Raw genomic sequence first — 14,071 nt, 5'->3', positions numbered from 1 at the left:
AGCAGATACAAAGAGATGCTACACAAGACTGGGCCGTCCTGCCCCTAACTATTGCTCAAGTAAGCTTTAACATATGAGAAAGTGTCATTTTGCTAAGTGACGTTTCAGTAATAACCTAGTCTTTAATGCAACAGCCAAATACGGTCTTATTTTTGTGTTCAGTGAGAATATTGATTCTACTATTTTTAAGGGAAGGAGGGATGTGACTAGTTAACTTAAAATGATAAATTTTATTTCAGTGGACTGGATAGCAAGTAATCTTTGTAGGATGCCCCAATACAGCAATAGTTTAAAATTTGGGCGAGATGGTCTGACTCTCCCAAGCTGGTTGGTTGGGAGACAACAGAATATTTCATATACAAATCTTTCAGTAAAACCCAGCAGTATCCCCTGTTCAGGCTTGACCTGGGAGTGACTAAGCCTCTTTATGTGTGCAGAGTATTAACCCATTTCTGGTCTGAAAGAGTTGGCTGTATGTGGGAGGCTGAGCACCAAGACAGCCTTGGGATTGTTGGAGTCACCTGGCTTTAATTTGGTTTTAAGAGGTGACCTTTCATCAAAAGAATGACCATCCCTTCCCTTTGCTTTATTGACCATTACACTCCTGTAACCTTTTGTGTTTAGCACATTTTTGGTCTATGTACCAGATTCCCTTAGAACTGTGTCCTGTGGGTATACACACAGCACCTGCTATTTGCAGGAGCGGACACATCTTTGACTAACACAATACTTCCCATGTCTTACATTCTTTCAGGTTTTATCTTCTTCTGCAAAGATGTATGATATATGTGGATTTTCACCATGGATAGAGAATAGAGTGGCAATAGCACATCCTAATGGGCAGATGAGCATATCCTAATTAGGGCGGTCGATTAATCACAGTTAACTCACGCGATTAACTAAAAAACTAAGCATGCATATTAAATATTATTTTAAAACTACCACTTCAAGTTTTATTTTTTCACAGGCTGTAGATCAGGGTTCGGCAACGTTTGGCACGCGGCTCGCCAGGGTAAGCACTCTGGCGGGCCGGGCCAGTTTATTTACCTGCTGACGCGGCAGGTTCGGCCGATCGCGGCCCCCACTCGCCGCGGTTCGCCGTCCCTGGCCAATGGGGGTGGCGGGAAGCCGCGGCCAGCACATCCCTCGCCGGCGCCGCTTCTCGCCGCCCCCATTGGCCCGGGACGGCCAGTGGGGGCCGCGATCGGCCGAACCTGCCATGTCAGCAGGTAAATAAACTGGCCCGGCCCACCAGCGTGCTTACCCTGGCGAGCCGCGTGCCAAACGTTGCTGACCCCTGCTATAGATGTTTGAGACTACTGCACAGACCATGCCATCTTCTTTCTAACACACAAGTAGTATGTATAAATCATCCAATAAACAAATAAAAATCAGGCCAGCGAGTAACTCCTTTCCCATTAAAGTCAGCAGGAAATGCACTGGTGTTTAAACCCCAATTTTCAGTAAGTTTCTTTACTGTATATTTTAAAAATAAAAGTCAGATACACATAGCTTTTCTTTAACTTAAATTGTACTTTGGTTTATCAGTAGTGTCCAGAAATTTTAAACGGAGAGAGAAATCGTCTCTCTATGCTTGAGAGATGATCCACAATGGATCCCTGCCTCCTTCCTCACCCCAGTACTCTCAAATCAGTACACTCTGCAGCACTAGCCTTCTTTCCTTCCCCTCCACAGTTTGAGCTCTACAGGTTCCATCTACCCTGTGTGCTGGGTAGCTATTACTATCATGCAGGCAGGTAAACAAATGCATTTGCATTTACTAAGGGTTACAACTAGACAAAAGTCATCCTGTGAGTGGAGATACAGCCACCACCACCCTGTCAGCTTGTGAGCTGGAATCTGCAGATCAACATTTAGTTCCTGTTTACTTTTTATATAATTATGAAAAAAAAAATACAGACTCCTATGTGTTCTCTTCAAAAGGAACCACACACCCTGCAACTTTACATCAGTGCTAATCCCTCATATGTCGTCAGTCCAGCTTTACTCCCTTCCCCCTCTAACATCATGTTCTCAAACTAAGGACTCAGCAGGAAATAATGCTAAGGTCAGACTAAGGTGTAGTGTTCTTTTCAAAAGGAATTACCTACTGTTCTTCATACTCAAGACACCACAATGTGCTTTTCAGTCATGAGCTATACAGCTACTAGTGGCCAAATACTAGCCTGACAAACACCCCCCTCATGCACTGACTTGTCTTGAGATTTTATATCCATATTTAAGGGCAGACTTTGGGCCTAATTGTTCAGTAATTCATGGTAGCCATCATGAAATTAACAACAGTCACACAGATCTTTGAACAATAAAATATATTTATTTTAAGAGGGAATGTTGACCAGAATATAAATATTATCCCAGATTCTTTAAAAGAAGCCACGGAAACATTAAAGCTTTTGGGGGTTTCTATCAACAGCATGTAGAAGTGGATCTTGGCTTGTCTTAGAACAAAACATGGCATCACTAAGGGTATGTCTACACTGCAATGTAACCCAGAGTTAGTGGAACTCGAGTTAGCAGACCGTGGGTTTGTTAACCTAGGGCCTGAGCATCTACACTCAATTGTTGAACCCTGGGTCCCAACCTGGGACTCCAGAGTCTACACTGCATTATGTGGGCCCGAGTCCGAACACCCATATCCCAGACTTCCTAGAGCCCTTCCAAATTTGGCTGCTCTAGGCCTTAGTTCAGGGGTCGGCAACGTTTGGCACGTGGCTCGCCAGGGTAAGCACCCTGGCGGGCCGGGCCAGTTTATTTACCTGCTGACGCGGCAGGTTCGGCCGATCGCGGCCCCCACTCATCCCTCGCCCGCGCCACTTCCCGCCGCCGCCATTGGCCTGGGACGGCGAACCGTGGCCAGTGGGGGCCGCGATCGGCCGAACCTGCCGCGTCAGCAGGTAAATAAACTGGCCCGGCCGGCCAGGGTGCTTACCCTGGCGAGCCGCGTGCCAAACGTTGCCGACCCCTGCCCTTAGTTCATGGTGCAGTGTGGAAAAATTTAACTGTCCAAAGGACAAAATATCAGCCCATGGGATTGTGGAATACTTTTTGGCAGACCCTCATAGTACGAGTCCAGTGGGGCTGCATCTACATGCAAAGCAATAGGGCTTGAACCCCGAGTCCCAGCTTGATTCAGGCTTGGAACCTGATTTATGTGTAGACAGGAGGTGGGGCAGGCTTGAGCCTGAGTTCAAACCTTGGACTTACACTGCAGTGTAGGTATACCCTAAGGGTGCAGAACCCTCTCATCCCTAGAACGGCATTACAGTGTTGGCTTTAGAATTAAGTTCAAATCATTATCTGACATTTGAACCCAGGACCTTTTAGCTTGGGGCAAGAGTGCCAACTAAGCAACACAAATAGAAATTTTAAATTCTTTGCACAAATTATCTAATAAACTAAACGTTTAGTATTTAAATGAAATCCTTGAAGTAGTATCAGACATGAAACCAAAACATTTGATGCCTCAACTACACTTCTGATGTCCAGAAGATCTGAGATGTGGTTGTAACTAAAATGCACTCCTTATATTTCTCCATAGCACATAATTTAATAGCGAAATCCCCATTCTAAAATGTTAATATTTTCCAAGAAAAAACATAGGCTGTACATCTATCGACCTCTTAGAAATTTAAAAAATTTGAAACTATAAATCTCTGTATGGCAGGTTATTCAAGGGCAGAATTACCCTGCTATGGCTAGCTGAGGTTAAGACATTGACATCTTGTGCTTTTCTAGCTATAATTTATAACTGCAACAGACCAGTGTTTTATTCCCATCCATTAAAAAGGGAGTAGCACATCTGTTAAAACTCTACTACAATGGCTGGCTTTGCATTGCAACAGGAAACGTAACCCAATCGTCTCAGAACTTCTACAAATTCTATTCCTTTTTTCATGTAAAAAGATTTGAAAATGTAGTTCACTGAAACATCTGTTAAGCTCTTGAAACCCTAACACATGATATTCTTTCTTCTCTATTACCTGCCAACAAAAATATTTGGTTCTATGTAAGACTATAGCAAGAGTGTGATAATAGCACTCTCCTTCTATTTTTATATGCCACTGTACACTGACAAGATCATATGTGGTGACACTAGTTAATATATTCTGTATCAAAGTTTAAATCTTATGATAAATGTATTGAATTTTAATTGTACAAGTGTCTAGCAAGAAGTCAGAAGGGGTTTTGAATGACAGATTTACATTAATTAAAAACACGAGAGACTATTTAGCCATGTCATTTTAAAAAGTCAACTTAATAACCTTGTGTATATGTTTATTTTATAACTTATTTTTTTAAAAACATAGATCAAACCAGCTGGGCACATACTTAGTCTATGCAACCATGCATTTCCTACCACTGTTACCTTCAGAATCCCTCCTCCAATTTGTTTCCTCCCTCTTTCCATTTGTTCGTAACATCCACTTGTTGCAGTTTGTCTTTTTAAGTAGACTCTAAGCTCTCCAAGGCAAGGCCTACTTTTTACGATATGATTGTATAATGTCAAGTAAAATAGGGACCTGATCCTGATTATGGCTTCTGCTTGCTACCGTAACAGAAGCAGTAAATAAACAAAACAGGACAGAGCTGCTGCTGCTATTACTATCTGCCACAAAAAAAAAGACGTATGTACATCCGTTTTAACTAATTTCAATATGTTTTGGTTTGGGAAAAGTAAGGGGTGGGGGGAGAATCCAAGTTCAATTTTCACCAGTCTAAATAGTATAATCATCTGTTGGAATCACCATGTTAACAAGTTTCAGCGGCAGAACACCTGCAAACTTCCTGTGAATCACTATGACCAGCACTGATACACTGTATCACACATTACTCCACTGTAGGCAGCCATAAAAGAGGCTTGGATGGGGTGGAGTTGCGTTACTTTCAGTATGATAATCCATTTACAGCAATAATTAAAACGGTATATGTGCAAAAGCCTAAGATTTCAAAGAGAGATTAAGTTTAAGAAAGTTACTTAAGAGTATCCAGTAGTATAGCTAGATATCTGTAACACTATTCCTTAAAACAGGCACTTAAAATAGCCTGACTCCATGAAGAGTGCCCTAATTACTGTAACTAAAGTCACTACAGTCACAGCAAGTAACAGCAAATAAAAAAAGGTTTATATTAGAACACTTCTCTTCAGTGCTTCAGGGAATCAGCTAAAACTAGAGGCCGATAGGCAATGTTTCCTTGTACTAAATTCTGTCATGCAGAGTATTCTCATTGCCACATGCAAAAGGCCGCATGACCTCTCCCAAGAATGGAGATATACAGTATGCGGCAACATTCATCTTTGAAGAAAACACACTCTCACATTCAGATTGGAGCAACACCACCTTTATGAACTTAACCACTAAAAAAAGGCATTTTTTAAAACACACAAGATAGACCTTTGCCCTCTATTTGGAATCAAAATGAAACATTTGACCAGCTGGTAAGCTGGTATAATTTATAAGAAGTGTAATTTAAGTAGACAATTTAAAAATGCCATTAAGACATTATCACAAAAAATAAATGTGACAAAAATGAAAATGAAAAGCTCTCAGTAATTAGCAGTAACCAGTTTAGCAAATTATTGTGGATACACTAGAAGTGAAAATTTAAAGACTAGCTTTCCAAAAAGTTGGGCCTTTGAGTCCTACCATATGTTACCCACCATTCTCAGTGCTTCTCTACTAAACCTTGTTTTGTGAGATAAAATGAAAAGCTTGATTACACTGGTCTACAATTTTTGAGAAGTCGTCTGCTTCAGAGATAAAATGTGCTATTTATTATGTATTTTGATGTGCTGAATTCAAATATGACAATTAAAACAACTGATTGGCTACTGTTTCTAAGATATTTAAGTTTTTACATTTTATGTCTATGTATATTGTGTAGATAGTAGAGTTTTAATCATAAATTGTAAACCTAGGTCTTTTCATGTGTTTATGGTTGCTTTACATGATAATATTTCACCTGTCCTGTTTATGGAACACTTTAAAAATCAGCAAAAGGGTTATATAAATAAAATTTATTATGAAACAAAAAACTATTATGTACATAGTTTAGTCCTATTCAGTGTCTACTCGGCGCTTCTTGGCTTGTCTCTTGTATTCATTAAATGGAGCATCTCTTGTCACTGTCCAGCAATAGTCTGCAAGCATTGATGGGCTCCATTTGCCCTGATAGCGTTTCTCCATTGTTGCAATGTCCTGGTGAAATCGCTCGCCGTGCTCGTCGCTCGCTGCTGCGCAGTTCGGTGGAAAAAAATCTAGATGAGAGTGCAAAAAATGTATCTTTAGTGACATGTTGCAACCAAGGCTTTTGTATGCCTTGAGGAGGTTTTCCACCAACAACCTGTAGTTGTCTGCCTTGTTGTTTCCAAGAAAATTTATTGCCACTAACTGGAAGGCTTTCCAGGACGTCTTTTCCTTGCCACGCAGTGCATGGTCAAATGCATCATCTCGAAGAAGTTTACGAATCTGAGGACCAACAAAGACACCTTCCTTTATCTTAGCTTCACTTAACCTTGGAAATTTTCCACGGAGGTACTTGAAAGCTGCTTGTGTTTCATCAATGGCCTTCACAAGTTCTTCATCAGACCCAGCTTGATGTGTAAGGGTGGTAACAAAATCTTCCTTGATTCAACAAGTGGTGGATGCTGAACACTTTTCCTCCCAGGCTCCAATGACTGTCGGAGTGGCCAATCTTTCTTGATGTAGTGGGAATCTCTTGAACGACTATCCCATTCGCAGAAAAAACAGCAGTACTTTGTGTATCCAGTCTGCAGACCAAGCAAGAGAGCAACAACCTTCAAATCGCCACAAAGCTGCCACTGATGTTGGTCATAGTTTATGCACCTCAAAAGTTGTTTCATGTTGTCATAGGTTTCCTTCATATTGACTGCATGACCAACTGGATTTGATGGCAAAACATTGCCATTATGCAGTAAAACAGCTTTAAGACTCATCTTCGATGAATCAATGAACAGTCTCCACTCATCTGGATTGTGAACGATGTTGAGGGCTGCCATCACACCATCGATGTTGTTGCAGGCTACAAGATCACCTTCCATGAAGAAGAATGGGACAAGATCCTTTTGACGGTCACGGAACATGGAAACCCTAACATCACCTGCCAGGAGATTCCACTGCTGTAGTCTGGAGCCCAACAGCTCTGCCTTACTCTTGGGTAGTTCCAAATCCCTGACAAGTTCACCTTGTGTTATGAGGTGTGGTTCCGAGGAGGAGGATGGGAGAAAATGTGGGTCCTGTGACATTGATGGTTCAGGACCAGAAGTTTCATCCTCTTCCTCATCTGACTCAAGTGAGAATGATTCTGGTGCATCAGGAACTGGCAGTCCTTCTCCCTGGGGTACTGGGCGTATAGCTGATGGAATGTTTGGATAATGCACAGTCCACTTTTTCTTCTTTGACACACCTTTCCCAACTGGAGGCACCATGCAGAAGTAACAATTGCTGGCATGATGTGTTGGCTCTCTCCAAATCATTGGCACTGCAAAAGGCATAGATTTCCTTTTCCTGTTCAACCACTGGCGAAGATTTGTTGCACAAGTGTTGCAGCATATGTGTGGGGCCCACCTCTTGTCCTGATCTCCAATTTTGCAGCCAAAATAAAGGTGATAGGCTTTCTTAACCATAGTGGTTATACTGCGCTTTTGTGATGCAAAAGTCACTTCACCACAAACATAGCAGAAGTTATCTGCACTGTTCACACAAGTACGAGGCAACTTTGCTCACTTTGGCTAAACAGAAATGTGTCCCTTTGCAAAATCAAACACTGACAAATAAGAGAGCACGACACTGTATGATTTCTAGAGCTGATATAGGGCAATTTGTTCAGCAGAGTGATGTAAGCTTTGTTATGATTGCATCATCCATGACTTCTAGGAATAACATGATGCAATTCATATCATGTATGACAATACCAGCTTCAGATTGCATCATTCACTGTTTTGCCTAAAAAGTAAGTACTGTCCAAACCCAGTCATAGATTTATTCATAGATCCAGTCAAAGGTGTATTTTAGTCATTTCTGGTTTAAATTGAGATCCCTTCCCTTTATAACTCACTTATCCTCCGCCATTCCCAAGTCGAGGGTCGTATATACTGACCCAATAGCATATCTTGAAAACTAGAGCCAATCAACAATTTTAAGCATCATTTTCATTCTCAGTGACCCAGAATTAGTAAAGTTTGACTACATTTATTTCAGAAGCATTTTGGCTGTAGAGCAGTGTTATTTTTAACTATTTCTATTGTAATAGCACCAAATGGCCCCTGTCAGGATCAGGACCTCACTGTGCTAACCACTTTAGGTGTTACACATATGCAACAAACTATGAACATATGGTCTGTGCCCATAGTAACTGCAGCCTCAAACTCAGACAAATTCAGTACCCAGCCCAAAACACCAGTCTAGGCTCTGGGGACATCTGCAATAGGAATGGGGAGAAGACTCCTGTATCCAAATCATAGAGTGAAAATGGAGCTGCTCCAAAAAGCCTACTCCAGCTTAGTGACAGGAGGAGTAAGCTGTGAGGTCCTAATACAAACTCTCAATGTGGGTAAGGAGTAGAGCACCTAGGGGCAACATTTCATTTCTACAACAAAAAATCCCTGTCCATGGCTGAGCTAGGAATACAGCATAGCTGGGCTGCACACTATGAAAGGGATGCACATTTTCGGTGGGTCCCCAGGTTCTGATCCCAACCTTGGCAGTGTTAGCACCCATGAGGTTTAGGGCAGGATTTGACACTATGAGCTGTAATAATGAGATCTGCTCTCATCCAGGACCATCACAATAGCACTTGTACTGCCTCAATTGAGTAAAAGAAACACACACAAAGAACTGATTGAAGCAATACGGCTTGGTTTAGGGATGGTTGTCTAGTCAATGCTGATCTCTCACTCTCTTTTACAAACCAGCCATAAACACAGATACCATCATATGAGCCTATCATCAAAAGAGGTGATACAATGATAAAATAACCACCAAAATGACCTAATTAGCATTTTAAAATTTAAAATAGAAAAGGATAAGTTTATCTGAGCCACACAAACAAAACACAAATACAAAGCACTCATCAAAGAAGATGCACCAAAGTAAATAAAACTATGTTATATTTATAATAGGTCCCAGGAGCTGCATCTTTTTTTTACTGTAAACTGATACCGCTACCTGACACAACAACCATAGTGTAGTAACGCTTGAGGATAAGGAGGACATTTACCCTATCTAAACAGATGCTCCAGGGGCTGGATTTTGTACAACAAGCTCAGGTGTACATGCATAATTTTGATATACTGACTACTGCATGTGTGGCTGAAGGATTCTAACACCTGCCTCAACAGCTGATAGTGTTCATGCACCAACCCCACTGGAACACGTGTGTTTTGCACATACAAATTCTGCAACCTACACACAGAACTGTAAGACTATTCAGATTGCCTGTGTAACTGTTAGCATGGCAAACTGTATGCTCAACTCTGTTCTCTCACATGAAGGCTGGGTTCGGGCATCACTCAGAACCTGGCCCTACTGTTGGAGATACCTCTGGAATTTTGGCCTCCAGGCCACTTATAGAGAAAATGCTTTTATATGCTTTGGGCCTGATTCTCCACTTACTTGCACCTATGTAAATTAGGATGAATTCCATTTAAGACAATGGAACTACACCACTGTAAAACTGGACTAAGTGAACATGAAATCAGGACCCTTTCTTGTACATAATTAAACAGATTCAGCATGTGACTCAGCCATTAATCTGACAAGCTATTGGGGGCAATGTTATTGATGGAGCTACTCAGGGATGATACCCGACTCCTGTCCTCTACTTCCCTGCTTCTTTTCAAATTAAAATAATTGATTTTCTCTGTTTCACTGGCTCAGAGAGACAATGAGTTATGCAACCTCACAACCACTGGCATCCATCACTGTGTCCATTGTGAGAGCGCCCGAGATGGGGCTGAACAACTACCAAGATAGGCTCGACTCAGTATGAGTATAGATACCTTCTTTCCACATCCCAGATGCTTGGTCTCAAACAGGATGGAGCCATTTTTTTTCCTTTGGGAATATTATTCCCTCTCAGTGAGTAAGTGATGCGACATAGTCAATAAGGTTCAAAAGCAGGCAATTCTCAGCAAAGCCCATTTGACGGCACTGCAATCTCTTAATAAAGAAGAATGTTAGTGGTAGGCACGAAAGGCCTAGTTAACCTCCTTTGCGTAACGGATCCAATCCAATGTTCACTAGAGTCAATGGCAAGACTCCCATAGACCTCAGTGGGCATTGGAAAGGGCCCATTGTAGGGAATCAAACAGTAGGTAGACCCATTTTTAATGCATTATTTATAATCCTTTCAAGCCATGAAGTTCTGTTAGCTAACTCATCATTCTATGGGGGGCTTCTGAAATATTGTAATTATTAATCCATTTGTAATACAGTTTGTCTGAAAATATGTACAAAGGCTGCAGAAACTGTTCTCTGAAATGATACATCGGTGACTTTTGGGGGCGGGAGGAACCTGAGATTACTATATTGACTATCTAGCTCCTCAAATGGCAAACCCCTGGACACACCTCATGCATTGGGTACTTACAACTTTATCTCTCAACAAATTTCTTCAGATGAATCCAAGGGGCTTCTATCCATTGAGTGGTATGTTTTAAATTCAGGCAAGTTTGGGGGTTATCCCAACACAAAAAGAAGTGTCTGAAAACGTCTTAACAGTCAGTGTATTTTCCATGCTCAGATCAGGGCCAGTTCCTGGCACCAGCGAAGAAAGCAGGTGCTTGGGGCGGCAAATGGAAAGGGATGGCATGTCTGGGTCTTCGGCGGCAGGTCACTCAGTCCCTCTCAGAGCGAAGGACCCGCCGCCAAATTGCCGTGGAAGAATGAAGCGGCGCGGTAGAGCTGCCGCCGAAGTACTGCCGATCGCGGCTTTATCTTTTGTTTTTTCCTGTTTCGCCGCTTGGGGCGGCAAAAAAGCTGGAGCCGACCCTGGCTCAGATAGTTAAAAAATGGCTTCTACCTGTTGATAAACTGTATAGTAAATTTCTTGACCACACTTTGGTTCATTATGAAATACACTGAAGAGACCAAATAACCAATGTCTGACAGGTTTATTAATATGGTACAGGAAAAAGATGCTATATGATATACGTCTACAAAGAGCAGTCCCATGCAGTGACATTACATTCACCTTATGCAAGTGTGCTCCCCAAGTTACACATTTCAGCTGGTATTATCTATATGATTTTACAAGTTACACATTTCTTTACACGAACTGAAAACCAACCCATTGGTATATTCCTGTTCCCTAACTAGTTGTTCTGTTTCTTCCTTATCTTTGTTTTGGATACTAGAATTCCAGGTACTGATCCGTTAAGGTACTTCTTAGCTTGTACTAAGACATAGAATGAATATATCTTGATTTTGACAGGTTTCCTATCTGCTTGTGCCAAATGCTTACTTCAGCAAGTGCAAGGTGTTATGGGTTAGGGTTAGCGTTATATTTAGTATAAGTGAACAGGATTATGGTATAGGCTAGTTTAGGCTAAATCACTGTTATAATCTTTTTATAAACATAATAGTGTAATTTGTATACAAGCCAGGATATATAAGTCAACGTACCAAACAACCACCAGCACACACACACACACTCTCCCACACCTCCTCACACACTCCTGGTTTAAAAAAAAAAATAAAACACCACCAAGGAAACCACTGCCTTTGGATTAAGAATAAGGATAAGGAAGATGATATTCACCAGGAAGCTATAAGCCTCTGAAAAAGAAGGGTTTACACTGAAAGTGCTTTCCCTCAGCCATCAATGATGTCATTAGCAAGGTTCTCTAATCACAGCACCTCCATATTCATCTATTTACATACCAAATGTACCTGAGCATGCACTTAATTGAAAATTCAAAACAACTTTTTAAATTCTTTAAATGTGTGTTGAAGCACATCACTAACCCCACAGCATTCCACCCCTAATATGCGCAGCTACCCATTAACAGGGCAACGGAAATCAGGCATTCCAACATTGTCAATCTAAAGTAATACATAGAAAGTTCATCTGAAATGGTTTTAGGACCCTTTACTACAGCTCACAGATTTGACAGCGTGATCACCATTAAAACCGTGCTTGCATTTATAAGAGGCAAAAGGTTAAAGCAAATATGTACATCTGGATTTTTATAACTCCACTCCCATGATTTAAAAACTGAAGATGTGTAAAATGCTGCAAGGCATTCACTTACCATGGATTTGGTGAAAGGCCGAGCCAAGGTAAACAGCAGGGTATACACCCACCAGTTGCGATGAATGGATGAGTAGATCATATTTCCAGGATGCACTGCATTAGAAGTCACCCCGTGGGGAGAAAGGTGGCGGTTTAGCTCATTGGAGAACAATATATTGCAAAGCTTGGAACGGTTGTAGGCCACCATAGCCCAGAACTCTTTCTTAGATGGAGAAAGCAGGCTGAAGTCAAGCTTTCCTGAGGAATCTTTAATTTCTGAAAATCTAAAAAACAGTACACGTGCTTTAAACATTCTGGGCCAAATTCTGCTCTCATTTAAAACCACACAACTTCTTGGAAGTCACAAAGATTGTGCTGTTGCAAATGACAGCAGAATTTGGACTGCAACCAACACACAATTTGCTTAGCAGTTTCTTAAAATCTAATAGAAATTGCTTGTGGTCCTCAAAAATAACTTCATGTTATATGGGAGTAAAAGTATTAAATAAATTTACAAAAGCAAAAGATAACCCATTAAATCCATAGTAACAGAAAGGTTATTTAAAAGCCATAGTTTCTGTATACTATATGAACTACATTCTTTTGCAACAGGAACAAAATCAGCATTTTAGTTTTGTTTTTGAAGACTCACATGATTAACATACATTTAAATTATTTAGAATAAAAGATTTCTGCTTTTCAAAGCAGAGTACTACAGTATTCATTCTTAACCATTTTTTCCTAGATTATTTTAATCTAATGCTCAAGTACTGCATATTTTAGTTTAAGTGTCCAAGTAACTACAGATGACTCTTGCTGCTTCTTAGACTCTTTTTAGATTAAAAATTGATGATTATAAAGTGGTTATAACCTTGGTAACTTGCCATCAATAGTCTTATATGTTTAAAAGATAAATGTAAACAAAGCCAAAATGAGTTCTGGCAGACTATAATGTTTTTAAGTATACCCATGACATGACTGAACACAAATCAAAGTAACTAGTTGATGTTTTTTAATTGGGTCTGACAGAGTCATTAAACACCAGCTGTTTGTTTCTTTCTTTCTTTTTTAATAATAACAAAGTAGTGAATGTACTAAAGACACTTGCATGAAAAAAAGTTATTTTCTAGATAGTTCTCTATCCATCCTTACATTTTTGGTTTATTAAATTACCAGTTTGCATTAGTGCTGAGAAATAAATATCACTGATAGTTGCAAAACTATGTTCCACACAAGAGTGCTACTTTAAGGGGCGGGGGGAAAGGAGGAGGGAGGTTTAGCAAACTCACTTCAATATGTAGAGCTTTCAGAATCAGCTGGGGAAGTGAGGGACAAACAGAATTGTGGTAAACATTATAAAAAAATATTTTAAAATGCCTTTCCTGATTTTGCATTATATACTCCAAATTAAGCAATTGACTGGTTTGTTTGTGTTTGTTGGGGTTTCTTAAACTTATGTCAGGGCAAAAACAGTAAAATACATAGATAAAAAGCCTACAAGCTTCCAAAGTCAATAGGAGCTGACAATGCCTTGTCCCTTTCAGAATCAGTCCCTCATTTGATCTCAGGTAATAAAATGCCTCTTTCATAATTTTCACATTTATTTAGGGCACAACTCTGAAATCAACGGGACTAATCCAGGAGTAAATTATTACTCAACATGAATAAGGGTGGCAGACTTTGCTAATCAAGCCCTTAGTACAGGGGTCGGCAACGTTTGGCACACGGCTCGCCAGGGTAAGCACCCTGGCGGGCCGGGCCAGTTTTATTTACCTGCTGACGCGGCAGGTTCGGCCGA

The 14,071-nt window shown here is 40.7% G+C and overlaps 1 protein-coding gene across 1 annotated transcript in view; it reads right to left on the bottom strand.

Moving 5' to 3' along the window:
- Positions 1-14,071, bottom strand: part of LOC112105978 (WW domain-containing oxidoreductase) — a 666,029-nt gene that overhangs the window by 464,962 nt on the left and 186,996 nt on the right. The window contains exon 8 of the mRNA XM_026663639.1: positions 12,293-12,557. Coding sequence (XP_026519424.1) covers positions 12,293-12,557 — 265 coding nt within the window. The remainder of the gene's footprint in view (positions 1-12,292; positions 12,558-14,071) is intronic.

Source organism: Terrapene carolina, unplaced genomic scaffold (assembly GCF_002925995.2).
Source record: "Terrapene carolina triunguis isolate 2854851 unplaced genomic scaffold, T_m_triunguis-2.0 Scaffold33891, whole genome shotgun sequence".
Classification (NCBI taxonomy): Eukaryota; Metazoa; Chordata; order Testudines; family Emydidae; genus Terrapene; species Terrapene triunguis.
The sequence above is the reverse complement of the archived record's forward strand: the minus strand, read 5'-3'. Positions and strand labels throughout refer to the sequence as shown.